This window comes from Pelecanus crispus, chromosome 2, assembly GCF_030463565.1.
Source record: "Pelecanus crispus isolate bPelCri1 chromosome 2, bPelCri1.pri, whole genome shotgun sequence".
Lineage (NCBI taxonomy): Eukaryota > Metazoa > Chordata > Aves > Pelecaniformes > Pelecanidae > Pelecanus > Pelecanus crispus.
In genome coordinates this window covers 134,873,162-134,898,470 of record NC_134644.1, presented here as the reverse complement: position 1 = coordinate 134,898,470, position 25,309 = coordinate 134,873,162, and the positions used below count along the sequence as shown (strand labels likewise).

The 25,309-nt window shown below is 39.3% G+C and overlaps 1 protein-coding gene across 1 annotated transcript in view; it reads right to left on the bottom strand.

Moving 5' to 3' along the window:
- Positions 1 to 25,309, bottom strand: part of NKAIN3 (sodium/potassium transporting ATPase interacting 3) — a 350,797-nt gene that overhangs the window by 45,790 nt on the left and 279,698 nt on the right. Inside the window, exon 4 of the mRNA XM_075705606.1 lies at positions 20,777 to 20,974. Coding sequence (XP_075561721.1) covers positions 20,777 to 20,974 — 198 coding nt within the window. The remainder of the gene's footprint in view (positions 1 to 20,776; positions 20,975 to 25,309) is intronic.

Here is a 25,309-nt window from a genome sequence, read left to right as displayed (position 1 = left end):
CTTAGTGGAAATCATAATTCGGAGACAAGACACTATTAAAATTTGAGTGAATGAATGTTCTGAGAAACTCAAAATGCCAGTTAGTAAATGACAGTCAGATGCAATGTGTTCCTGCCTATTCAAGATTGTAACTTCCAAAATAAATTGGTCTCAGTATCTAAACCAACTTCTTTGCCACTAAATTATCCTGAAGAAGCTCTGGAAAGTCTCCAGTTACCGCTGACCGTGTCCTGTGCCTGTATGACAGTAGCACAACATCAGGCAAACAAAATGGTGAAAGCAGTGACCCACTCTCTCTTAAACAGACTACTTATTTTTAGGTACATATCACTGAATAAAGCCTAAGCACAGCTTTCAAGCAATTGCTCATGACAGAAAAGGAGAGAGGAAACAGTGGGAGGGAAAAACCACATTACGGCATTGCGTGGTGTGGTGCATACTAGGAGTCTGACCACTGCTATTTGGAGCACCCTTCTTTCAGAGCTGCCTTGTTTTATTCACTGGCAGATGATGATGTTTCTGTTTGCTAAGCACTGGCACTGTGCTTACCTGTGTGGACAAGTACAAACAGAATCACTCAGCCAACATATTTACATCAAAGAGTTTGATCTGGGAGGTGCTCAGCACCTTCTGGACTTCAGCATTTTATTCAGGATCAGACAGATAAGAGAAAAGTTACCAAATACACTACAAAGGAAAACCAGAATGATAAAGATAGTGTAATTTGCCCTAGATTTTACAATACGTATCACCTGACCTAGCAACTCTTCTGAGCCTTTGAATCCTTTTTTTCCTTGAAAAAGCGTAAACAGCAATTTGTCCTAATATGAGCAGGTATGAGCCCAGTTTCAATTACTGTCTGCATAAATGCATAGAAGAATAAAGTTAAGAGAACTGGGGTATTTAAAAACTGGTACTTAATTAGTAATGCTCTTTCACTTGAGTTCAGATGTACTAATGGTAGCTAACACTCAATCCAGAAATGTCAGGCTAGATTAGGCATGCACAATAGTTCAGGTACGGCTATGGAAAGGTGCTTAACACTAACTGTGAAGGATGGAACAACATGTGTACAAGAAATAGACCATCTGTGCTTTCATATAAGATGTGAATGTACTGCTTAGAGTCAGCTTAGACATCTTCTCTGAAGAGCACACCCAATATTAGAAAGGAAGAATTTCCCCCTCTCCTTTTATTACTTGGCATCTTCATACATTTTTCACTTTTCCCCCTTCCCTATTGGTCCTTGCTTTCCATGCCTGCTCATATGTCCTCATATAATATGAACTCAAAAGGCAATGAATTCGGTCACTCCTGGAGGAGCTGCTCTAAGTGAAAGGTTTGCTGCGCCTTTGCAGCTCACCTATGGGGACAGTGCAAGGCAGTTCTGAGGGCTGGAGACTGCTCTACATTAACAGAATCATCAGAGAAGGAATATGACACATTAAAGAAGTTACTGAAACAGGACTCCACCAGATTTCTGTGTAGTCAGAGAGCAAAAATATTGAACGTTAGAGGACTGCCCTTCATCTCTTCCTCCCTGCAGACTTCAAACTCCTGTTCTACAACAAGGATGTCCTCATTTTTTCTAATTGGCAGGGTGGAGCATTTTATCTTGGTCTCATTCTCAGAAAAGTTTTGATAGTTGAGCTAAGTTAGCTTCAGGAATTAGCATACCAGGGAAAATTTTAGGCAGGATGTTTCAAATTTGGTAGAATTATGCACTAGTAGAAAATATTTTATAAAGCTAGGCAACCTTAACAATGATGACCAGGGCTGTGTCTACATTAGCAAGCAGTGCAGACCAACAGGCACAGAACTGCACAGTTGAGCAGTGGGACCTGAGAACCTCATACCCGCACTACATGCATACCAGGTTCTTCTGGTGTTGTTTGGCTTTAACTTTTGGACTGGTTCTGGTCTGATCCCATCAGCTGAATACCCGTTAGGGGCTCTCATGCCTCTGTGTCCTCCAGGAACTCATCTTCCAGTTCAGTTTCATGCAGAGGGCATCCAGCTCATGTACCTGGAGATCTCTCCCCGATGTGAACCACAGCACAGCAAGCTGGCATGGCTGAGAGATGTGCTGTAAAAGCCAACTCTCCTCAGAAATGGAACACTAATATAAATGCACACTATCAGTACTAAGGATAATATTGCAAGAACTGTAACAAGGTTATCCATCAAATGTTATCCTGTTCCCATGGGTTCTGGACACCTTAATCTTCCATTTGCTTGCACAAGGGCTCACCTGGCATCTCTTGTGCTCAGAATTAGAGGTTCTGATTTCAACAGAACCTGATTTAGGGTTCAGCAAAAACCTGAGTTAATGACATTTGCCTATGTCCACTCTTCAGAGTGGAACATACGTGACATCACTGATTAGCAGCAGAAAGAAATGTCAAAACAGGAACATAAATGACTTAGCCCTCAGTTTAGAACAACTGACAAATGAAAAAAAAAAAAAAAAAAAGGAGTCCTGAAGTTGATAGGTAAGAGAAAAGTGGGAAGGGAGCAAATTTCTTGCTCTACAAAGAGAGTAGATTACAGTCTATTTTATGACTAAAGGTGAATCATGGAGGAGGTAGATGAGGGAAGCATGGAAATTACCCTCAGCTGAAAGATAATAATACTAAATTTGAATGGAGCGCAGATTTGTTCATGCAATAGTATCAGAAACCAAATGAGTTACCCATTTCAGGAACAGGGCAGCTTTGCAGACCATAAGGCTCACCGAGTTGGCAGTTGGCATTCTTAAAGCCATTGTACCTGTAAAAATCCAACCAATAAAGTCTAATTTGATTCTCATGGGATTTTTATTTGTCTTCATTCCTTTCCACTAGGATTATAGCTCAGTCTGAACTACTCAGTTAAACACTACTAATCCACAGAACCCAGCTGATGCTGCCTCAGGTCAAAGTGCAAAGCAGCTCCTACCTTACACTCTCTCCAGCCCCAACATACGCTGCCTGTATTTGCTTTAAGAATTAGGTGGTCATAGACTAGTTCCTCCTGAATTATGCCCCAAAATATTGTCTGTGAGTAATTGTCTAGAGAGTACGCATATGTGATGCAGACCCGTGCTGTTAGATGTATTAAGTAGTAACCAAAACATTAGGTTTTACATTGAATTAACATGGTGCATATTATAAAATCTCCACATGCTGGAAGAAAGAGTAAATCCTCTGTGGTTTACTCATAAATATTTATAGGATTATTCAGTCCATTGTGCAGTGAATAACCAAGTGCATTCTGATGTAAGCCAGCCCAGCTCCTGTGTTTATATAGTCTATCTGACAGAACACAATTACAAAACACATTTTTCTTTTTTAAGTTTCTACTTGAGCTCCTTGAAGCACCTAGAATTTCAGCTTGGCAATACAGAACTGTAATTGTCCAGGGACCTGGCATCTTACAGATGAGAAGTGCATGTATTCTTCAAGGACAAAACTATATAATGTATAGTTTATATTCACATAAATGTAATCTGTAAGGACAAATCAATATATTATACATGTATATCCTATATTTTTGCTCCTGGTAGGGAATTCTATCACCAAGTAGAGCAAACTCACAAAACCAACTTAACTCTACAGTTCAAGAAAGGAATACTGCATTTGCTTTTTATTACTCTATTTTATGTTCAAAATGAACTTGGCTCAGGTGTAGGATGTGAATTTCAATTTAACATATTCGTGACTGGGGCAATTGGCAAGGTCTGCTATTTCTGACAGGTGTAAACATTCAGGCTCAGCTCTAAATGTGTCTTGTCTTTTTGTATTTATTCTGGTTGTTCCCCACTATTCAGTTTATTTGCTGTTGAAAGTTTTCTTTTATCAGAAAATCATAATATGAGCCAGAGACTGAAATGCTGATTTCAGTGACAAATTAGAAACTGAAAAATAAGAGATGAAAGGAGTGGGAAAGTGAGTCTGTATTGTGCAGATGCACTTTCATTCTCAAGAGCCTCTGTTTCCTCAAATGAATTCTGACAAAAAAAGGGTTTAATTCGCCATGGAAATGTGCAAAACTTTTCAAGGCAGTCTTTGCATATGCTAAAGGCACAGATGATGTTCCATGTAAAGCGTTACTTTTATCTTTATTGTTTTGAATATGGTGGATCATAAGAATGGATGCACTCCAACTGCCACTTCAAAGCTGCACAGCTAATCCCACATCCCACTTGCTTTGTTTGCATTTCTAATTTTTCTCAAGTAAAAGCAGAATCAAAGCTCATACTTTATTCTCTGAAAAACTTCTGTACAGCCCTCCTCAAAAGTCCGGCTCATCTGCACCAGGGTAAGTTACAAAGTTCCTAAATCATTTGAGGACATTTCTATTTACTGTGTGTGTTTGCCTTATTTTACATGATAAAGTGCTTCAATTTCTCACTGGATGGAAGTCATCAATCTCTACCATGCTCAGAAACTCTTCCTGTGTAGACCAGGGGGCCCCTAATCTGTGGAGCAGGTGTTGGTGTTGAAGCAGGGGCAGCAAGAGGAATGTAATTGTTTCTGATGCACATAGCAGTCATTGGCACTCAGCCTGCAATGCAGGTGTCAACAAAAGCAAGGTCAGACTCCCAGTCTCAGGACATTTTTGCCCGTTCTGGTCCCTGAGCCTGAAAAATGGGCCTGAGAACAGGCAGTCTGTCCCCAGTTTCCTTATCACTCAACTGCAGGCTCTGTGGGCCGGTATGGTGCCTGCAGTGGCTTGCCCAAAGGAGGAGAGAAATGGCTGCCATTGTAAAATTCCTTCATCCATTGGTAGAACATCCACCAAAAGAAAGGTGACAGGGAGCAGAGAAGCCTGGTGTCCCTTCATCTGCCAGTTCTCTCCATTCCCTCTTTGAACTCTTTGAATCTCTGTTCAAGCTGTAAAGGAGACCCCAAAAGATACAGTCCCAACGTTGACATCTACTGCTGAAAGACTTTCCCCCCCAGAAAGAGGTCGAGAATATTAATATGAAAGCGAAACAGTTGGTTTGGAAGGTTTATAGATCAAGTGCTTTTCAATGTCATTTCTGTTCAAAGCATTTCAAACACAAAAATAAATGCAAGTTAGGAGAGCTTTAAGTGAATAAAGTCTTTTTCTAGATGATATTATTCCCTTAGATGGCTTGATATGCAGTGGCTGGTAGTTAGAAATAAATATATCATGGTGATACTCCTTTGGTCTTTCATGAAATCAGGCACCCTATATAGTAAATGTGTGGATCCACTCCTTCTCATCGGAGGGAATACACCTTCCATATCCTCTGTAAAACCCTACAAGGAAATGAGTGTCTAGATACATGCTATTTATTGTAATGAGCGCCCTAGGTTCAATAATGCCGCTAGGAAATATGTGAGAGTCCTGGAAACTGCAAGGTCTAGGCAATCTTCTCCTTATTCATTGTTTCCTATATAAATTCTTTATCAATGAGCACCTAGGGACTTATTTTTTACTCGCATCAGCTTTACAACTGCATATTTCCATTTATTTCACTGGAATTATTTTTGGAGAAAATGGCGGTGTGTTTTAGTGGTGTTAGTTTACAATATTTTAATAAAAATGAATGACTCCCCTATGAAAAAGAAAAATCCCTAATCAGCTGTTTTCAAGCAGCACCTCTAGACTGAAACTAGCAGACCAAAGGAGAAAACACCAGTGGCTATAAAATATTCTTAGCCTGGTGGTATGAGAATCTGCCAATATAACATCATGAAAAAACAAGCACCTGGGAGATCTCAATGTTATTTATGCTTTTTGTATACAGACCTCCCATGGAGTGCCATCTTCATCATCTGGGGACAAAATCCACAAATCAGTGAAGTAAGAGGAATTTCTGAAAGGCTTAAAACCAACAACAAACATCCAACTCTTTCAGCCACAATATTGCAAGAGTAAATTGGACACCACCACCCGCCCCTCCCCTGCCATGTTTGGTATAGGAGCTGGAAAGTGCATTTGTATGAAATAATAAACCGACATGGTACCAAGCAGTCATATTCCCGTGAAATCGAATATATTTCCTCAGGAATTCCTGGAGGTGAAGTATGAATTCTCATTAACGTGGGGCTGCATGTATCTCATAACTGGCCAGCGCAGCCTCCCTGTACCAATGAAAACTGGACAGGCAGTGTGGAAAACAGAGGAACAGGAAAAAAAAGACCAAAACAGTCCCAAACCCTGAACAATTTTTGCAACTGTATCAGGCACAAACACCATGGAAATGTCCTGTTCACAGTGGTGAATCATGGAAAACCTGAGCAAAGAAATTCCACAGCACTCTTGCTTCCATGGGCTACATAGCAGGAGTACATAAAATGGGCCAATGCACAATCCTGGCTGCCCCAGAGTAAGTGGTGTGGCTGGCATGGTTCACACCTTGGCACCTATGTCCTCCCCATCTCTCCCCCTGCACGATCCAAACATGGTGGGTTTGTCCACCCTGGCTCCTGGGCATAGCCCCTGACCCATACTGTCCCCAGCATTGGTGTCCAACATGGCCACCAAAACCATGATGCTAATATTCACACATGATTGTTAACAGGGGATGATGCTCAAACTCATTTTCTGGCCCTGTTGGGTTCATTGGTCTAGTCAGGGCTATTGAAATTCTGCAATGCACACCAAATGTTTTGGAAACATGGGGATGTCCTGCCTATTAGTATGGGCAATACAGAAAGCAGAGCATTGGAGGGGAATGGTGAACTGCACTTTTTATGACTTTCACACCCCACTTCAGCTGACTGTGGAAAAATGAGCAGATTAAAATATCCTGAAGTCTTTTGTGCTTTTTCCTTGGAGTCTAATTAATTGGATCATATTGTAGTTAGGTAAGATTTCTAGGGAGAGTTATATTATTACTATTATTTATTATATTATACTGTATCAATATAATTTCATATTAGTATTCTAGCTCACATTAGAAAAATTTCTGTCATTAGAAAAAGCAGACAAACTCTCTGGTACAACAAACCCTGATTAAGGTCCCACCTTTACATCATTTATGTAGTATTTGCACAAGAAAATCAGAAAGTTAAGGGCTGTCACAGACTGTATATTGATAGATGTATTGTTTCGCTTGTTAAAGCTTGGTAGCTTTATGAAGCAGATATGGTCCACATTACCAGTGAACAGCACAATGGCACAGATAACTAGACTTTCATTACTAAGAGTGAAATGTGTTTAAATGAGGCAATGGTTTGGGTCTGCAAAGGAATTAAACAGGGCTTCCATCACTCTCTAAAAATAACAAATAGAACACCGAGATTTTTCTTTTATAGTTTGGTTTTGATCAAGAATCACTTTGATGGTTCATTTTCTGCTCACATTGACACTAAACTCACTGTCTTCCAGAATATAGGGGAAGCTTCAAATCTCTGATGAATTTGGCTGATACCCATGCGTATATAGTTGTCGTGGTTTAGCCCCAGCCAGCAACTCAGCACCACGCAGCCGCTCGCTCACTCCCCCTACCCCGATGGGATGGGGGAGAGAATTGGAGGAGTAAGAGTGAGAAACACTCCTGGGTTGAGATAAGAACAGTTTAATAATTGAAATAAAGTAAAATAGTAATGCTAATAGTAACAGTATAATAATGATAATAATAATAATGATACACGAAGCAAGTGATGCACAATGCAATTGCTCACCACCCGCCAACCGATACCCAGACAGTTCCCGAGCAGCGATCGCTGCTCCCCGGCCACCCCCCCCCCAGTTTATATACTGAGCATGACGTCATATGGTATGGAATAGCCCTTTGGGCAGTTTGGATCAACTATTCTGGCTGTGCCCCCTCCCAGTTTCTTGTGCGCCTGGCAGAGCATGGGAAGCTGAAAAAGTCCTTGACTAGCATAAGCAGTACTCAGCAACAACTAAAAACATCAGTATGTTATCAACATTCTTCTCCTACTAAATCCAAAACACAGCACTATGCCTGCTACTAGGAAGAAAATTAACTCTATCCCAGCCGAAACCAGGACAATAGTGTATGCAGGTAGATCGTTTACTTTCAATTGCAGTAGATTTGGATAAAAGCAATTGAACAATTTAATGACTGTTGTTCTTACAAGCTTTTAAGTAAATAAAGTACTAAAGAAAAAGTTCTGTGCTAGTTTTAGCAAGAAAAAAAAAATTAAAACCACAAAAATGTGGAGAAAGCCACAACCTTCAAATATTATTTCCAATCTCCCCTCCCCACAAAAAAAAAAGTACAAATACTGCCAACAAACATTCATAAAGTTGTCCCTGGACAATTAATATTGATCCTGGGTTGCTATTCTCCTACACAAGAACTGTTGCTGTGTCTTGGGTTGATAGAAACAAGGTAAGGGGGTTGGTTTCAAAATCATTCTTAGGTCTTGTGGATATAGGGAACTGAGCGTTAAACAGTGTCTGTAAATGCTGCCATGTGGATAGAAAAGGTATTTTGAATCTAAGAAGAGGTAAGATGTTACTAAAATCTTTGCTCTTTATTGTAATATTTAAGCGTGAACTGGGGGTTTGCATCATATTAAAATTGGCTTATTTTTCACTGTATCTTTTTGTATATCTTTTTTAGTACTGACTTGGCAATACAAAGTGTCAAAACATTTGATATGTAAGATATCAAGGAAGAATTTGGATTAAAAAAAGAAATATCCTGTATTTCTTTCCCTCAGGTTTGACTGGGAGAGAGTGAAGAGGTGAGTCTTAATGTGGTGGGCCAAGCTGCCTTCACTGAACGCACGAATGCATGGGATGTGACGTGCCCTTGGCAAATCCCATGACAGTGCCACCTCCCTGCCCCACTGTTTGTCTAGGCTAGAGAGGCCCTGTGGAGAGGCACGCGAATGACTATGGGACATGACGCATCCATAGTCCCAGATGTTGTCCTGCATTTTGGGTGGGAAAGGGATCTTTAGAGGATGTTTAGTGGGGAGCAGAAGTAAATTATTTTAGTAAACCTGTGTGTTTCCTTTTTCTTTTTTTTTTTTTTTTCTTTTTAAGAAGTAAAATGGTCTGGGGTACCTCTTATTGCTAATAAAGCCTAAGCGAGACTCTTTTCAGACAAAACAAGATAAACACATGCAAGAGAAGGTAGAAATGAACAGCAGAGCCAGAAAATATAGCTCCTCTTTCTAGCACAGCCTCTTACATGTGAGGTCAGTGGTGGGAAACCCCAGTATGGCATGGCTTCCCATAACTCACTCCCATTACTGGCCATTTGTACCCATAACAAAATATTTAGAAAATTTATTTCAGCTGCCTAAAGCAACGACAGAGTCATGGCAGTGAAGGAACAGATGCCCTTTATAGTTAAGCCAGATCTCACTGCACAAGTGGTAGAGAAAAAGAGCAACTAAAGAGGAGAAATAAAAGAAATGCAAAGCTTGCAGTCCAGTTATGTTCGAGACTCGGCTCCTCTGGGGGTTGGGTCAGGAAGAGCACCTTCACGTGGTGTTACTGGTGAAATCACGGTCCCAGGAAGGTGAAAGCGAGAAGAAGCAATAATGAAACACTTGGGTCTTTCCAGTTCACTCTTGCTTGCCTGAGTGAAAAATTAGTATCCAGGGAGGGTGAACTTGGCAACCGCTGGCTGTTAGTTGATGAGAGCTACCAGGAAGATCAAATCTGTAAGAAAAGCCTACAGGTGATGGAGAGGGTATTTCAAATACTCACTGTGCAGGATTTCACTCTTGAAAACTTTTTCTGGAAATTGGTGTTTTACTTGAATAAACACTCCAGCTACCTGGTATAGGTGACTAGAATGTAGCTTTAGTTCTCTATGTTGATCTTATATTTTAACTACATGTTTGAGTCTCTATACATGCAGCTGTGTGAATATATCAGGTGCATTATAAGTTAATAAACAAGATAAAAATAAATTAAACTAATCACAGATAAAAAGTGAAATTATCATGTTCTTTTAAGAGGCTGTTTGATTATCTACCACTTTTTCCTGTCATTCACAATGATTATCAATTAATCTACATAGCAGGAATTTACATAGGAGGTAACGGAAAGTTAAGCTAGAAATGTTCTACATCACTAGGAATGTTTTCTTGAAAAATCTTTATCTATATCACAGATTCAGACAGAGATCTAGCAGATGTCTTTCACAACACCTGATTTATTCGATTATCATTTTGATTCAGACTAACATCAGAATTATGGAACACCACCATTATTCATCATTTTTGTCCTTCCATGTGGGCACTTGTTTCAACTGCAGCCTTCTACATAATACACAAGGGTGAGAAATGAAATTTGCTTTTCAGGCTTCTACTTTAAGGTAATATTCTGTTGTCTCAGAATAGTTACTGACACCAGACAAAAATTTACAAGCTGAAAGTAATTCACATCAGTCTCCCTTTCAAGACCACTAGCAATCTTACGTGTTCAAATCATAATCAAACCACAGCAAAGAAATGCCTCAAACATCCATTTCACTCAATCTCTGTCTATTCTGAACCTTCATAGAACAGAAAAATCCTTATATATACTTACTCCCAGCCACAACCTCAACCACTGCCCCTCTCATCTGTGTTTGTCGTTTTTCTTTCCATGGCATGAGACTCATTTCTTTCGTTCTATAAAAGTGTATTACAAGTGCTTACTCCATTAGGCAAGCCTGACAACCATTGAAAAAACAAATTCAAACTAAAAAAAAGGCAAATTCATCAGGCAACTATACATAAATTACTACTGTTAGATTGTAAAACATCACTTAGGTACTTATCAACATGCATCTTGACTGTACTCATGTATAAACTTTTTATTAGTCTCTCTTGTTATATTGCAGTGTCACCCAAACTCTGCCCTCTGCTACCTGTGTGAATGAGTCTCGTGGGCTATAATTCCCCCTTTTCTTCCTCCTCCAGGCAGCTATGCACACACCTACTCTGTGAATGAAGAGTGTTGTGGCAGCCATCTCCTCTGGCAGGCACTGAAGTAGCAGAAGAACCACTCTGGCATTACTCTTGCAGCTCAGTGCCTTTCCCCACATGCTGTGCCGGAGGATTTTGCATGAACTGGGCTGTTTCCATGCCCAGCACCTTCCACAGGAAAGCTGATAGGAGCTAAGCAGATATCTGTAGCAGGGGATGGAATGGCCCCGTAACAAGTCCACCATGCTCTGTTTCCAAACCTGTCACCTACGTGAGTGCTGGGGAAGCACACCCTGTGCTGGACCTTGCACCCGCTGTTGGGAGTCCCTGCTCTGCTTTGCAGAAATATAAAAGAGAAGATTAAAAGTTTTTCAACAGTTTCCACACTAGTAGATTGTGAACAAAGAGCAGTCAAAAGATACAGCGTTTGGGCCAGAAGTGTTAACTAGAAAAGCTTATGAAGGCAGCATTTACAGAACGCATGCCTTTTAAAACTTACTCTGGATTGCAATCTTCCTAAATCAAAATATACTTTCCCAGAAAACCTTGTCTGTCTTTCTGTGAGTTGTTCTGAGAAGAGCACATATGCACATTGACTTTCTTCCTCGGTGAAAACCAAATCATTCCCTCAAAGCTTGAGGAGTATGAGCCGTTTCACTGCTTGTTTAGTGAAATCCCTGCTCTGTCTTCTCATATTTCCCTAGGACAAAACAGAGAGCGTTGCAAATCATCGGGGACTGTAGCTGAGGGAAAAGAAGAATTCTTTCTGCAGTCAGGTCACATTCAGGCAACAAATTTTAATGGAACAGCTAGGCTGTGAATTCAGTACATGATTAAAAGAAAAATGTCCTGTCAGTGGAAGCTCACACAGAGATGGGTTTTAATCAGTGAATATTTTCCCCCCATATAAGAAAGTCTGGTCACATGGCTATCAACTATGATATGCAGAAGGAATCAGCCTGATGAGTATGAGTGAGCACAGGATCAGCAAGACTGTAGCATGAGGCTTGCCTCTGGTTTGGTGGTGTCCTTTATGCTAAACATGCAGACAGGCTAAGGAACCAGGCCCTCTTAGCAAAATATCTTTTCATTCTTTAAAAGCATGTCTGCATGTAAAAATCAATTAGAATTGCATTTTCTGGATTGAAAAAAAAAACCCAACAAAGTCAAGCCTATTCAAGCCAGAGCTGTCAATCACCATGCAACACAGCCTAGAGGAGGAGTTCATTTCCTTGGTTGGTTTATCAGCTTTGCAACCAGAGCAGACCTGATGCAGCACACTGCTGGAGATGGAGCAGAGCTGTTTGCATTGAATTGCAGCTTGGCAGAAAAGTATGAATTTGATTCCACCTTCCAAGGAAACTACCATGCACTGATTGCCACAGAGGTTGCTGAAAGCTTGGGAGTGTTCTGAGAGGCATGAAGACAAATATCCATATAGGAGCACCGTGCTCAAGCTTAAACACAAATTTCCAGGATCTCTGGTGTCCCAGTAGCCCACCAAACAATTCACAGTTTCAGACAATATAGTCAATAAAATATCGCTAAAGTACAAAGGAAACACTGCTTCATTTTCTTTTAAATGAAGATTGTTAGATTTCCTCATTCTCTAAAAAAACATTTAAATTGCTAATCTTTGTTCCAGTGCAGAACAGCACTTCCTCTTATAATTTCCAAATTCCTAGTGTAACATAAATTCAGCATTCTGCTCAGCTCTAAAGATAGCATGTAGGAATACAAGTTTTCTGAGGCACTTTAATATGTCTTTACCTCTTCCACCGCCTCTCCCGCCTGTTTGCAGAGATGCTGCACTGTATTGGAATCAGTGACCACCAAGTTTACTGTGCACCGGGCCGCTGCAGTTCCCTGTTCAGTGTCAGCTCATGTTAACTTGACAATACTGGAAATGGATGTGAATGAAAGTATCTAACTGAGAATACAGTAACTAAGTTGCAGACATATAGTCTATTACACTGCTTCTGTCATGGGGGAGGTATTTTTGGGCAAAAGTTGAAGAGGACAAAAACTGGTATTGTCCAAATCTTCCTTTTGTCTCCAGTGTTGCTGCATAATTTTTATTGAAATATTCATGAACTCCAAAAAAATTAAAATAAGCAACCGACTTTTATTTTTACTCCAAATATTTTTTGTGTAAATAAAAATATTTCATACCTGCCCACAATTCCATTGAAATTTTTGTACAATACTGAAAAAATGCCATAGTAATTTTCATGTAAAATGGAAAGTAGATCTATATCAAGTACTGCAAACTGTCCAGAACAATTTAGTTCTCATATTGATTAGTTGACAAGGTGAAGGCACTACTATATTGCTAGTGCTTAAATTGCAGTCCCCTATCCCCTCACATTTAGCCAGCTCTGCTGCAGAAGTTGCCTAATTCTTTTTCACAAATACATATCATAACAGTTAAGGAGTAAATGAGCATGCAAATAACTATAATATCAGTGGTTTCATTTCCTTTTACATGCTCTTCAAAAAGCAGATGTCCCTGGAAAGGACAACTGAGATGGAAAAACCACAGATTTTTCTTGATTCTGTCTCATGTAGTTGCTTTATTGACTCAGATTGGTAATTAGGCAAATATATTTGTGCATTTTACCACCTACGCACTACTATGAATAATGAGGTCTAACTAAATCTAATGAGAAAGGACAAGGCCATTTCTAGAATGTAGGTGCAGATACAGTCTCTCAGTAATTTTGTTTCTCTTGGCTATATTTTTTTCAACACTGAAGGCTTGATATTGACAAAGGTGTAATGGGCTGTATGCCTCCCTGATCCAACACTATAAACATTGGAGGAATTGCACAAGGCATAGATTATGATAAAAATACAAGGTGACAACTACTACAAAGCATTGGGAGTAACGTCAAAAGCCATAGATTCACACAAGCTTCTGTAGCCTCTCTGCAGTCTGTTCCAGAGACCAACAACCCTTCTGTAAGATTGCTCAGGCTGAAAAAGTTCTTCTGGTTTTCAATAATCTGGTGACCACTCTAAAATTACTAATGAATCTGTGAGAAGCCAACAGCCCACCTTAACTGAATATTCACATGGTGAAGAGACAAGTGTTCCTGGCTATTATTGTTGCTGTTGTGATGAAAATGGTGATGATGATGATGAAGAAGAAGAAGAATAGGCGTATCTTTCATACCCTCTTTTGGAGTAATGTTGAAGTTCAGCTCTGCAGTCAATACAAAGTTAATTTTCCATGCCACTTGTGCAATTGGTTAGTATGGAAAAGAAGACATGTTAACTGTTCCTAAACAAAAAAAGTGAAAAAGTTGCAAGCAAAAATTCAGGAAAAGATGTAATACCTTCAGGACAACTGTATTTTACTCACATACCATTCCTGTAGCCCTTAACACTAAATTACCTCATGATTTCTATCACATGCTGATGTTGACTGGCTCTCTTAATCAATAACATGTCACTCAAGGAAATGGAAAGAGAGCAATGAGCCTGGCTGAGCACTGGTGTCACCCCCTACAGGGATTTCCTTTGGAGAAAAACATGCATGATGTGCTTCCTAGCATCCTTTTCTGTCCAATTATAAAAATAACAGGGCCATAACTAACGGGAAAAAAGGGGCTGCTGGAATGCCCTGGAGGAACCACATTATATATTGATATCATTAGCCCTTTTGTTACATTTAAATGAATACAAACCAAACTACAGCTCTGTCTGCCTGAAGGGAGGGGCAAAAGCTGCTTTGCCACCTCTTTCAGAACAACTCCTGGAGCTTTCAAATGATGTAAAGAAGGCAATCTTAACATCAGGGTTAGAGGAAGAGTCATCCAAATTAACCCAGAAAGGATTCAAACTTATGGTGCAGTAGTAAAAGCTTGGTCAATGATCTGAACTTCATTAAGCCACCCCAGCACTGCCCCTGATCTTAGTCTCTCTATAGCTCAATAGTCATGATGTTTCCCTTCATTTACATGAGACTCATAACCTCCATTGTAATGTTGTGCTAAATATGGTTTTTAATTGAATTCTATTTTTCTCTGATGAAAAAAAGCATCTAAGTCTACCAAATATCATAATTCATTTTCATATTAAATAATCAACATTTGGCAGACTCTTTGAAGACAGCAGGGCAGAAATAATTCACAATTTGAGGCAATTCCATGGGGGTCAGTATGAGGCACTGACTGGTGACAGATATTCAGAAATGTAATCAGATCACATTGTTTATCATTTCCTTATGGAAGTGATGCTGTATGTTCTGGGGAGAACACCACACATTTGGGACATCAGAGAATTGTGAGGAAAAAGTAAGAGGAATTAATTCCTCAAAAACCAAGAGGAAGCAATGATCTTTATGACAGGGATGACTGTATTATTATGAATCATCACCATAATAATGAAAATTCAAAATATTTTAAATCATCCTACCTGGTTGATTTAAACAGGAGAACATGCAAATGTAAGGATGACAAGTCTAAAAACATTAACAATTAGATTTTTAAAAGTGTTCACCATCAATTTACATCAATAATTATGAGTCTTTTGGACAGGTAAGTACTATTTTTATAGAAAATGAAGTAAGAGTTAGAAAAATCATTAATCTTTCTTTTCAAGGTGTTTTCAGCTTTGTTTTCTGTCTGCACATCAAGAGGGCACATGTCCAAGAGTGAAAGAACATTCAGAAACAGCACAGAAACTCAACCCTTATCCATACAAAGTCTCAGCTCCATGCCCCATTCTTCATCTGGGGAGAAGGTGGCAGAAAAATGGACACAACACAGATGTATGTTCCTTAATGCAGGGCTGGAGGTGCTCACACATTCCCTCAGTAGGATGGCAGAAGAACTTAATAGGACAGAATGACCCTGAATGGAAACCCAACACCATCTCTATAAATGTCGTGTCACTGTAACCACTAGATGTCACGTGAAAACACACCTTTCTCTACCATGTCAAAAAGGTAGGGGATAAGTTTCTCTGGCAGAGATTTAAAAAATAAAATGTTCTTCTACACCCCTCTAGGTAAATAGACCATCTAACAACTTCCTGCCAGCTCCTGCCTCGGTGCACTCTGAGGAGCAAATTGTGGCTGGACGTTTGCCAGCTACAGCTGCATCCATGGGAGGGAATTCCTGCATGCCTGGGAGCGTTCCTGGCACTGGCATGCCGGCACCCATGCCGCTACACGGCCGTGCCTTGGCCTGCTCCAGCTACCGCTCTCCCCAAACTGTTCCCAGGCATAGTGTTGGTCAGAACAGTCCGGGGATTTTTCCTGCTGGGTGGCTTGAACACACCAGCCTGTTTTGGAGGCTGAGACCATCAGCAGAGATGTGAGCGGCTCTCAGCCAGCTGGCCTCAGTACCCGGTTCCCTTGGTGTGCTTAATTTATGTGTATTGATGTAGTCTGTCCATCTTGCAGGAGGATTGTTCAGACTCACAGTGACCACAGCATCCAACTCCCAGTTTGGCTGCCAGGAATGCTTTTTCTTATACTTGTGATATTACAACTTCATTATAGTCTGTAGAAAGTAATATATTTTTCTGGCTATGTTTTGTGCTTGGTAGTATTACTGATAAGTTATTCCCTACCAATTAGTGCCTGACTTCACCTTAGGCAGGTATGTTCACTGCTTTTAACTCCACTATGGAAAAGATCTCTCTCTAGCACATCTTTGCCTGGCTTTACACTGTAGTGAAAAACCAGGTGACTCTCCAGGAGTGTTTTTTCTGTGAATGTTCCTCATCTGTAGGTCCAGCAGTCACCCAGAGGTTATATTAACTGACACTTATGAGAGGCAACAGATGGACCACTGCTAAGTAAACCAGTGCTTTTCTTCAAAATATCCTGCATTCAGTCAGCATCAACATGCCAGACAGCTTGATGTTTTGTGTGTTTTTAGGTTTAGGGTTTTTTTCTTTCTCCCCCCCCCCCCCCCCCCCCCCCGCCTCCTTCAGAGTTCTAGATTTTAGGTATGGCTCTTCCATACAGTGAAGAGTAATGTGATGAGACCCAGATGGAAGGTTAACCTCACTTTGTGCAACACAGTGTTGTGAGAAGGTAGTAGCTCCCATCCCCAGAAGCAGTCTGTCAGCCTGTCGCTCTGCCAAAACTAATTAATTTTGCTTTTTCAACACTGATGAAGTTATACAGCTGCTAATTCCAGAGCTACCTCAGTGAACCCTAGCTTGGGGGGGTTTCTGCTTCACAGTATAGATGTGGACAAGCTTACTATATTAGGCTCAGGGTCTAATATAAAACTCTCTGCAATCATTTGAAGAACTTTTTAAACCTCAGACTATTAAACCCAGTGTCTACCTGGCATTTAACATTCTCAGTGTGCATTATCTATTTTCAAATAATAAAAAAGACTGTATGAAGGGCCTTTCTCAAAGTTGCTAAGCTGTCACCATTTTGACTGTAATATCCATTTGTTCTTGAAAAATTCAGGTTTCAGTAAAGATGATCTGCCTTGCATTTTAAAACTGAAGGTGTTGTGTGGAAGGATTTATTCATCAAAATAATACATACTGTGCCTTACACATCAAATAAATGTAGATTTTAAACACAAAATTTAAATACATTTCTTCTTTACTATTAATTGCATCCCACTCTCTCGTATTGCTCTTGATTTTCCTGCAATTTGAAGAAATGCTTAACACCTTCCACTCCCAATCACTTCCACAGCCACCCAGAATCAGGATGAGATACAAAGTTACTGTTTCACCAATAAAAGATACTTTTTTTTTAGAAACAGCTATAAAGCAAATCCAAAAAGAGCCTTACTGTGTTAGAATTAAATAAATGACTGTCAAGGCTATTCCCTGAAGCAGGGTCTAATGTAGTCACAGCTGCAGCATTCTGTGCATAGGAATTTTTTTATACCATTTAAAAAAAAATATTTCAATAAAAAGTCACCTATCAAAAATGGAGAATTGCTGCTAGTGAGTTATATATCTTGACAGGTATCCAATATTGAACCCTGGAGGGATTTCTTCTTACAGAGGCTCTGACTCCCTATCAAATGGAAGTGCTCACCTTCCCAGTCATTTGGACAAGGGTTAGCATGATAAAATGATTTGTTATGCCAATAAAGTTTTTGTTACACTGTAAAATGGTTTGTTACACTACTACTGCTACATAAAAATGTTATGAAAATTAAGTAGGTTGTAAGGTCCAAAAAGGAATAGCCTACTTTTAGGACTAGCCACTAAGAAAAGAAAAAAAGAAGGGTTTTCTGATCTCCAATTCTTTAGTACTGTAAAAAGACAACCTAAATGACCTTTTAACAACTGAAATTGGTACCCCAATTAAAAAGCAATTATGCATCTGAAATGAATGGGAACTTCTTCAGGTCAACAGTACTCAGAAAATAGGAGGAAACTGCAACAAGTCTGATAATCTAGGTGGTGACTTTTGTCCTGTGTGACAGTAAATTAAACAAGCCTAAATTACAATTCAGAATGGAAACTGAAGTACAGACTCATGGTACGCTAATCATAACACATCACAGATGGGATAGCAAGATGATAAGACTAGAGGAAAACCTTACTTTGTGCATGGGATTTTAATTTTGACATTGTGTATATCAGTCAAAAACAGTATCTGAAACTGGCAACTAATTCACAGTCAAGCCTTATAACTTCCTGGCACATTTTGAACTTCCAATGAATTGTATCCAGAATTTATTTATGATTGTTCCAGGCAATCAGTCACTCCACAAGAAAGGAAAGGCCTGTTACAGCTTATGCTTTATAATTACTATATAATTTTTATACTTTTCCATTCTCATTTTTCTTTTAGTTTACATATATTAAATGTTTTTATTCTATTATTCTAATATTAATATTTGTGTTTCTGTCATTTGGTAAATTTTTACCAGAGCTGTAGTGCAGAATAAAACAGTTCCCGATTTCAACAACCGGCTGTATTTCCACTGAACTTTAAATTTGTTTCTCATCACTAAAATTCTAGAAAAATTTCTAACACAGTACATTTTTGCTTATAGAAGTGAGGAAGTATTGGAAATATTTATGGTTTTCTCCTTTTAAACCAACCACACTTTAGTTTCCCTTGTACAGGCTCACTGAAGCAGAGCGAACAACACTGCATTGCGAGGGAAATTTGCTGCAAATGAAGAGCTCATAGGAGAAGCAACCTGCTTTGAGTATCAGGCCCCCACAAAAGTAAGAAAGATGCATTCAGCTAAGCTTTGCAGATGTAGTGTGCACAATTCTTCTGCAAGGCCTGCTTTCACAGTAACATTATCATGTATGTTGACATACACAGGGCTAGGCCTCAAGAGAAGTGATTTTATTTTCACTGGAAAAGGTCCTGACTCAAAGTCTTTGCTGCCTGACTGAACGATAGTCAGGAGAAGGCTTGTGTAGGTTCTTCTGATGTCACTGATGCCTAAGAAGCCAATAGGCCAGGAGCAGGTAGGTGGGATGTGTGTGTGCTCGTGATGTCACTGGTGCCTGAGAGGCTGATAGGCCAGGAGCAGACACATAGCTTGTGTAGGTGCATGTGATGTCACTGGTACACTAACCAAGTGCACTAATTCAGACCTGAATTGTCAAGTGGAAGTTCATTAATCACTGCTGTAAGGTACAAGTTTATTGAATTTAGATTAAAAGCAGTGCTAAGGAAAAAGCACTTGACATCTTACAAAAGGCATTCAGTAATGCAGAGAAATGATCTTGAACTTTTAGACTAGTTCATTCTAGACAGCTGGACAGGATGATAGATGTAACCACATACACTGATTTTTTTCTTTCAAAAGAGAAATATCCTTATCTTGAAAAAATGTAAAAATTTAAATTTGAAAATAATTTTAAACTAATGAGTGAGATTTATCCTACAGATCCCTTTTACTTGGTTAGTGGCAGTATTTACGAGTCAGTTAGTAAAACAGCTTGAAATACTGAATAGACCAGGAACATCCAGCCTTTCTGGTTGCTCAGACCAGGCAGCTCACCTGACTAGCAGGTGTGGACTGCAGACTGCATCTCTTCTCCCACTGTCTGACAAGCACTGGTGGCCATGGTTAGGACCATGAGCCACGAGCACTTATGTTCTCAGAATAGACCCAGGCATCAGACCTATGTACACCCACTTGGAGTGGGCCAGTTGCTACGTACTACACACACCTATGTAGAGAAAGAGCTACCACTTCTAGGAGATCACATGCAGCTCATGCCAAACAACCTTTTAATCACAAGCAGAAGCAGCCATCAGGTTGAGGAAAGACTGTGGCCAAGACTGGGCTGCTGCTCCCAGAGCAACTCACCCAGCCTCAGCGCTTCCCTGAACCGCAGACTTTTTATAATGACTTCTTGTACTTGGAGTTTTTAACTGGTATTGCAGCTACAAAATGTGGATCATGGAGGTAGAGTATTCTGATAATGCAGAGTCCCAGGAAAGAACAAATAATATGGTTAAATACAAATGAGTACCTTAATTACTAATACTTCTCTGATCTTTTTCAAGTGTTACATCCATATCTCACTTTGGGAAGAAACTTAGCCATGCATCATGTAAAATATATTTACATTCAGGGCTGAATAAATACCGCCATTGACTGTGAACTTCAGAGAAAAGTTTAGGAAAATTTAGAGAAGTCTGCTCTCCTTTCCTGTACATGTCTCAGTGAATAAGAGCCAAGAGCTCGAGTTAATTTTCACATGTCCCAGCAAAGGCCAGAATGGGGACTACGCCTGTACAGAGCTTTACGAGATATAAGGAAAGAGAAGAGCAGTGCACATTTTAATAACATGAATATCATTCTCTAATTCAAAATATAATTAAAACTCTGTGCTGCTATCCGTCAACTACTACATCCCGCTTTCAGGACAGAGACACCCAACAGCAGCAGGCTGCATGCAAAAGGACTGCCAGGATCCAAGTACAAAAGGAAACAGGAACTTACGGAGAGGAGTATTTGGATAGCACTGTGAATGACCTCTAGGTACTGGAAATCAATTATGCAGCCTGTCACAGAGACGTAGGAGTAATCATCTAGGATGCCGGGGGCAGAAGGACGCACAACCCTTCGTATGCAGCCGGGCCCATGTTCCCGCCACCAAGAACGGTGCATTGAGATGTTAAAGGTCATGAGATCGGTTTCCTAGGAGACAAGGAAGGAAAAAGGGTGAAAACCTCTAACTTTGTGTTATTTAAGGTAAAGCAAGGGAAATAAAAGATGCCTTCAATTATTATAAGGAAAATGAGATAAGTAACTTGTCTTCCTGCTCACCCCAGTAATTTTAACATGAAAGTAGGCCATTAAAGGGGAGAGAATAAATTGCAAATTTTTATCATTTATTTTCTAATTGTGTATAGCAGTTTCTGTCTGACAGAAGAACCAGGTACTGTACAAAACACACTGCGTATCCTACGTCTTCATGGATTTACAGCCTGAAAAGCAATTTTATTGTTACTTGATTAGAATGTCACTTAAGAATGATTTTTTTTAACATGCAACAGAGAGAGTTTTACCCCATGGTACTGGAGACAATCTGAAACAAACTTCCACCATATTTATTTAAATTAATAACTAGAAATTATAACTATTATTTTAAGTAGGACCACAGCCAGGCAGACTGTTTCAGCTGCCAAAGATTCAAACGCAAGTTTGTCTCCAGCCAAGCACCCTGCTCTCTTTTCTCCCCTCTGCCCCCATCCAGATTACCATCACCTCAGCTTAGCTAAGAAACCTGCTTCCGTGAACTAATCTGGGTTTAAAATACAGACATAACTTCACTCAAATTATCTTCAGCCTCAACCACAGCTTGTCTGATCAGGCCTTAAAGCTACCATAACACACACTGGCTGCATCGTAGACCACACAGTCCGTATAATGTCCGTGCGTTTTACCTAACATTATCTCACTTGTACTTGGAGCACTGAAAGTGGCAAACATACTAACTCACTGGAGATTTTCTAACAGCTTATCTATGAAGTACAATCAGGAAAATTCATCTGACTTAACAACAGATTTAGGTCTTTAGGTCATGCTCAAGTAAAATACACTGAACTTGAATGGACGCCATTTAAATGCCAAAACCCAACCTCCTCATTGGAGATAAATGTGAGATTATTTATACCGATACTTTAAATACTTAATTCAGATTTAGGTTTCCATGTTTCCCCATATCAGCTCCAAGGCAGTTGTAAAAAATGTGTGCAAAAATGTCAGCCGTCTGCCCACAAAATACCCCCATTTCCATACATGCCAGCCAGTTTGTCACCACTGCTGCAATACTGACTCGCTCTTTGCATCCCACTCTGAAAATCTGTCTTGTCAGTCTGTCTTCAGCCAATTACCTTCACCCTGACCAAAGGGATATTTGGTGCGGATTCCAGATGCAGAAGGAGTCCTCTCGTCGTTTTCCTTTGTTAATTGCCTTTATTCTGGCCATACCTGAAAATTAACAGGTAATTACATCCTGCCAGTCTCTGTTACTGCTAGTTAGCAGTAAGAAGTCTGCCTTTGTGATTTGCTGCTTTGCTCTCCGTAACTTCTTTACCCTCAAAATGCAGACTTGCTGGAGCATTATTTACAGTTGATGAGGCATTTGTCTTTTGACTTTGCATGTCATTTCTTGACACTGGTTTAGAAAACTTTCAGCTGTGATATGAAAATGACTTGTGAAATCAGAAGCTGACACACAATTCAGTTTAATGAAAATATAATTATAAATATATAGTCATAGGAAACAGCCGAGGCTTTCTCTGTACAACAATGCCAGAGATTGCATGATGTTATCAAGTGCTTTTAACAATTGTCAACTGTAAGAAATGCCACTTGTCAATCAGCACACACATATTCACTCATCTATTTCAGTAACTCTTTTTTAAGTAGGAATATGGATTTGCCATGTGGGTTAATGTGTATCAAATATTGCAATAAAATATTGTAACGCTTTGTCATCACAACTGTTGGAATAAATTGTGATGTCCGTGGTGCTGGTGTCACAGCTTTCTTCACTCTCAAGGGTTTTTTCCTCCTTTTTTTTTTTGTCTTTAAGTTATAATTATTATGCCTTGTTTCAGTGTCTGTGCTTGGCTAGTTCACAGCCAATGGCAAAGAAAAATGGTAAATTTGCATAGGGAAACAGCTTGATAAATGTTGCTAGACACATTTAAAAAGTAAGAATTTCACATGTGGTCAGTACAAGCACCTCTTATAAATAAAATCTTTCATTTCTGGAATACTGTTATGTTTGGTTATTGGGGTGATTAAAAAATTTGCTTGACTTGATGGTCATGTTTAGAGATGCTTAACTAGATGGTCATGTTCATATTTCAAGGCTGCTGGTGATGCAGTGAGAGAAGAAAACAGCAATATTATAGTTAAAATTCTTTGATTAAAAACAAAAGAGATGTCATCATAGCACTTGCTACTTTTTTTTTAAAAAAAAATATTATTCAGAAATTATGGATAAAGGCTGGGAGAAAAGCTTTTCATAATTACATTTCACTATGCATATTACATCCTGAGTCCTCAAAGCAGGTAAAAGCAGATAATGATGGCCCAGCAAAGATCAGTTTTAGAAATGCAAACAAAACCACCTGGTGCATTAGCTTGACCTCTAAAATATCACTTCACAAAATGGCAGCCGTAAGCTGTTTGAGCTGATAAATGTTAAGCTGCCGATCAATAAAAGAAAGCCTGACAAAAATCAATTCTTTTTTTTTAGCGTCTGAAGCACACTCCTCTCTAACTTCTTGGAGATTCTTAATCCGTAAAGTGAGTCAAATGTGCCAGGCATTAAAAAATTAACCTGTATCTTTATTGTCATTTACAGAATTTTAGAAAATTCAAAAACTTTTTGCCTGTGTGTACAGGTTTTAAATATCAGTGAACTTCTGAGAGTGTTTCAGTATTTGTGAACTCAGTGCTTGGTAACCCTGTGCATGGTGGAAAAGCTGCTGCCCAACTGGCTTATTCTCAGTTGTATGTTTAATAAAAGTTAAGAATTCTTTCAGAGAGTACCAGCAGATACTTGAAGTTTTTCAATAGATCATGTACGGTTTTCCGATGTCACAAGCAATCATTAAGCAAATGTCTATAAAATGCTTAATCTTCAGCAGGTATGTAATGTAAACTGCTTATTTCTTATAGAAGAATGTTGCTGCTTCATAGCAAGAGACTCAGTTTCAGGCTGTGTACAAGAGACATTAAGTAGTCTCTTTGGCATTCATTTAACAATTGAAATTTCAATCACGGATAGAAAACTGCTGTCTTCTGAGCTTCAAACTCATAACATATATCTTGATCTTAATTCCATACATCAGCGGGTGAACTGTACTTCCTCAGCTAGCAACCTCTCAGACAGATGCTGTAACTGAAGAGTAGGCAGAATAGAGATAATAGGGCTTCCAGGAAAATCATGTGGGACTTTTGGAAGTGACACAGGGAAGGGTAATCCGGTGTCCTACTCCTCCCTTTTTCAATAAGTACTGAAGCAATACTCCAGTCTGTGGTAAGAAGTTTGCTCCTGAGCACAGGATCAGCCCCATAATCACACTTCTACTGATGTAGAGTCCCACTTAACTGTCTGTTTTTTTAAGCTTTTAAACTATGTATAGTATATGTATATTTGTGTTGGCTGTCAGCCCAAGGATTAATTATGATCATTACTGGAAATCATTGCTATGGTGGTACTTTCTTTTAGGTGAGATGTAATCCCTTTAAGTCCCCATAATACTGTTTTCTAAGTGCTTGGAGATAATGTTTAATTTCATTCTATCTGCTTAAGTTCTACATTTGGTTTCAAGTGGACATTTTCTGTTGGGCAGGGCTTTGAGCAACCTTACCTAGTAAAAGATATCCCTGCCCATGGCAGGGAGACTGTCTAGATGATCTTTGAAGGTCCCTTCTGACCCAAACCATTCTGTGATTTTATGATTCTATTTTTAGGTGGTGAATCTAGATAATTTTAACAGATAATAGCATAACACAGTTTATTTTAAATTAAAGAGTAAAAATAAGGATGATGTTCCTTTCATTTATTTGTCTATACTTTATGTACAGTGCTTATAACAATAACATAAAAAATTAATGAGAAATTAAGACTAATTAAAATCACCAGAAGTAAAGAAAAAAAGACACTAAAACTGCAGGAAAAAAACAACACACTAAGATTGCCTTATATAATAAACCCATACAATGCTGTGACATGATGATTATGCTTTGCAGAAATATTTTTTTCACTGTATTTCTCTGCTTTATGACATTCTATTTTATATTTCTTTCACTCCTTATTAGTATCTGAAAAATACACTCTTAGGAAAACTATAAGAAAGACAGCATGTTGAGTGGGATGGAGGTGAAGCACTTTTTCCACCACGAGACAGCAGTCAGCACTTGAAATTTCACAGAAAGGTGCAAGAGTGCAAAGGCCTGGCAAAGCATAATGTTAGAGATCTTGACTTTATTGTTTCTTGTGTGGAACCT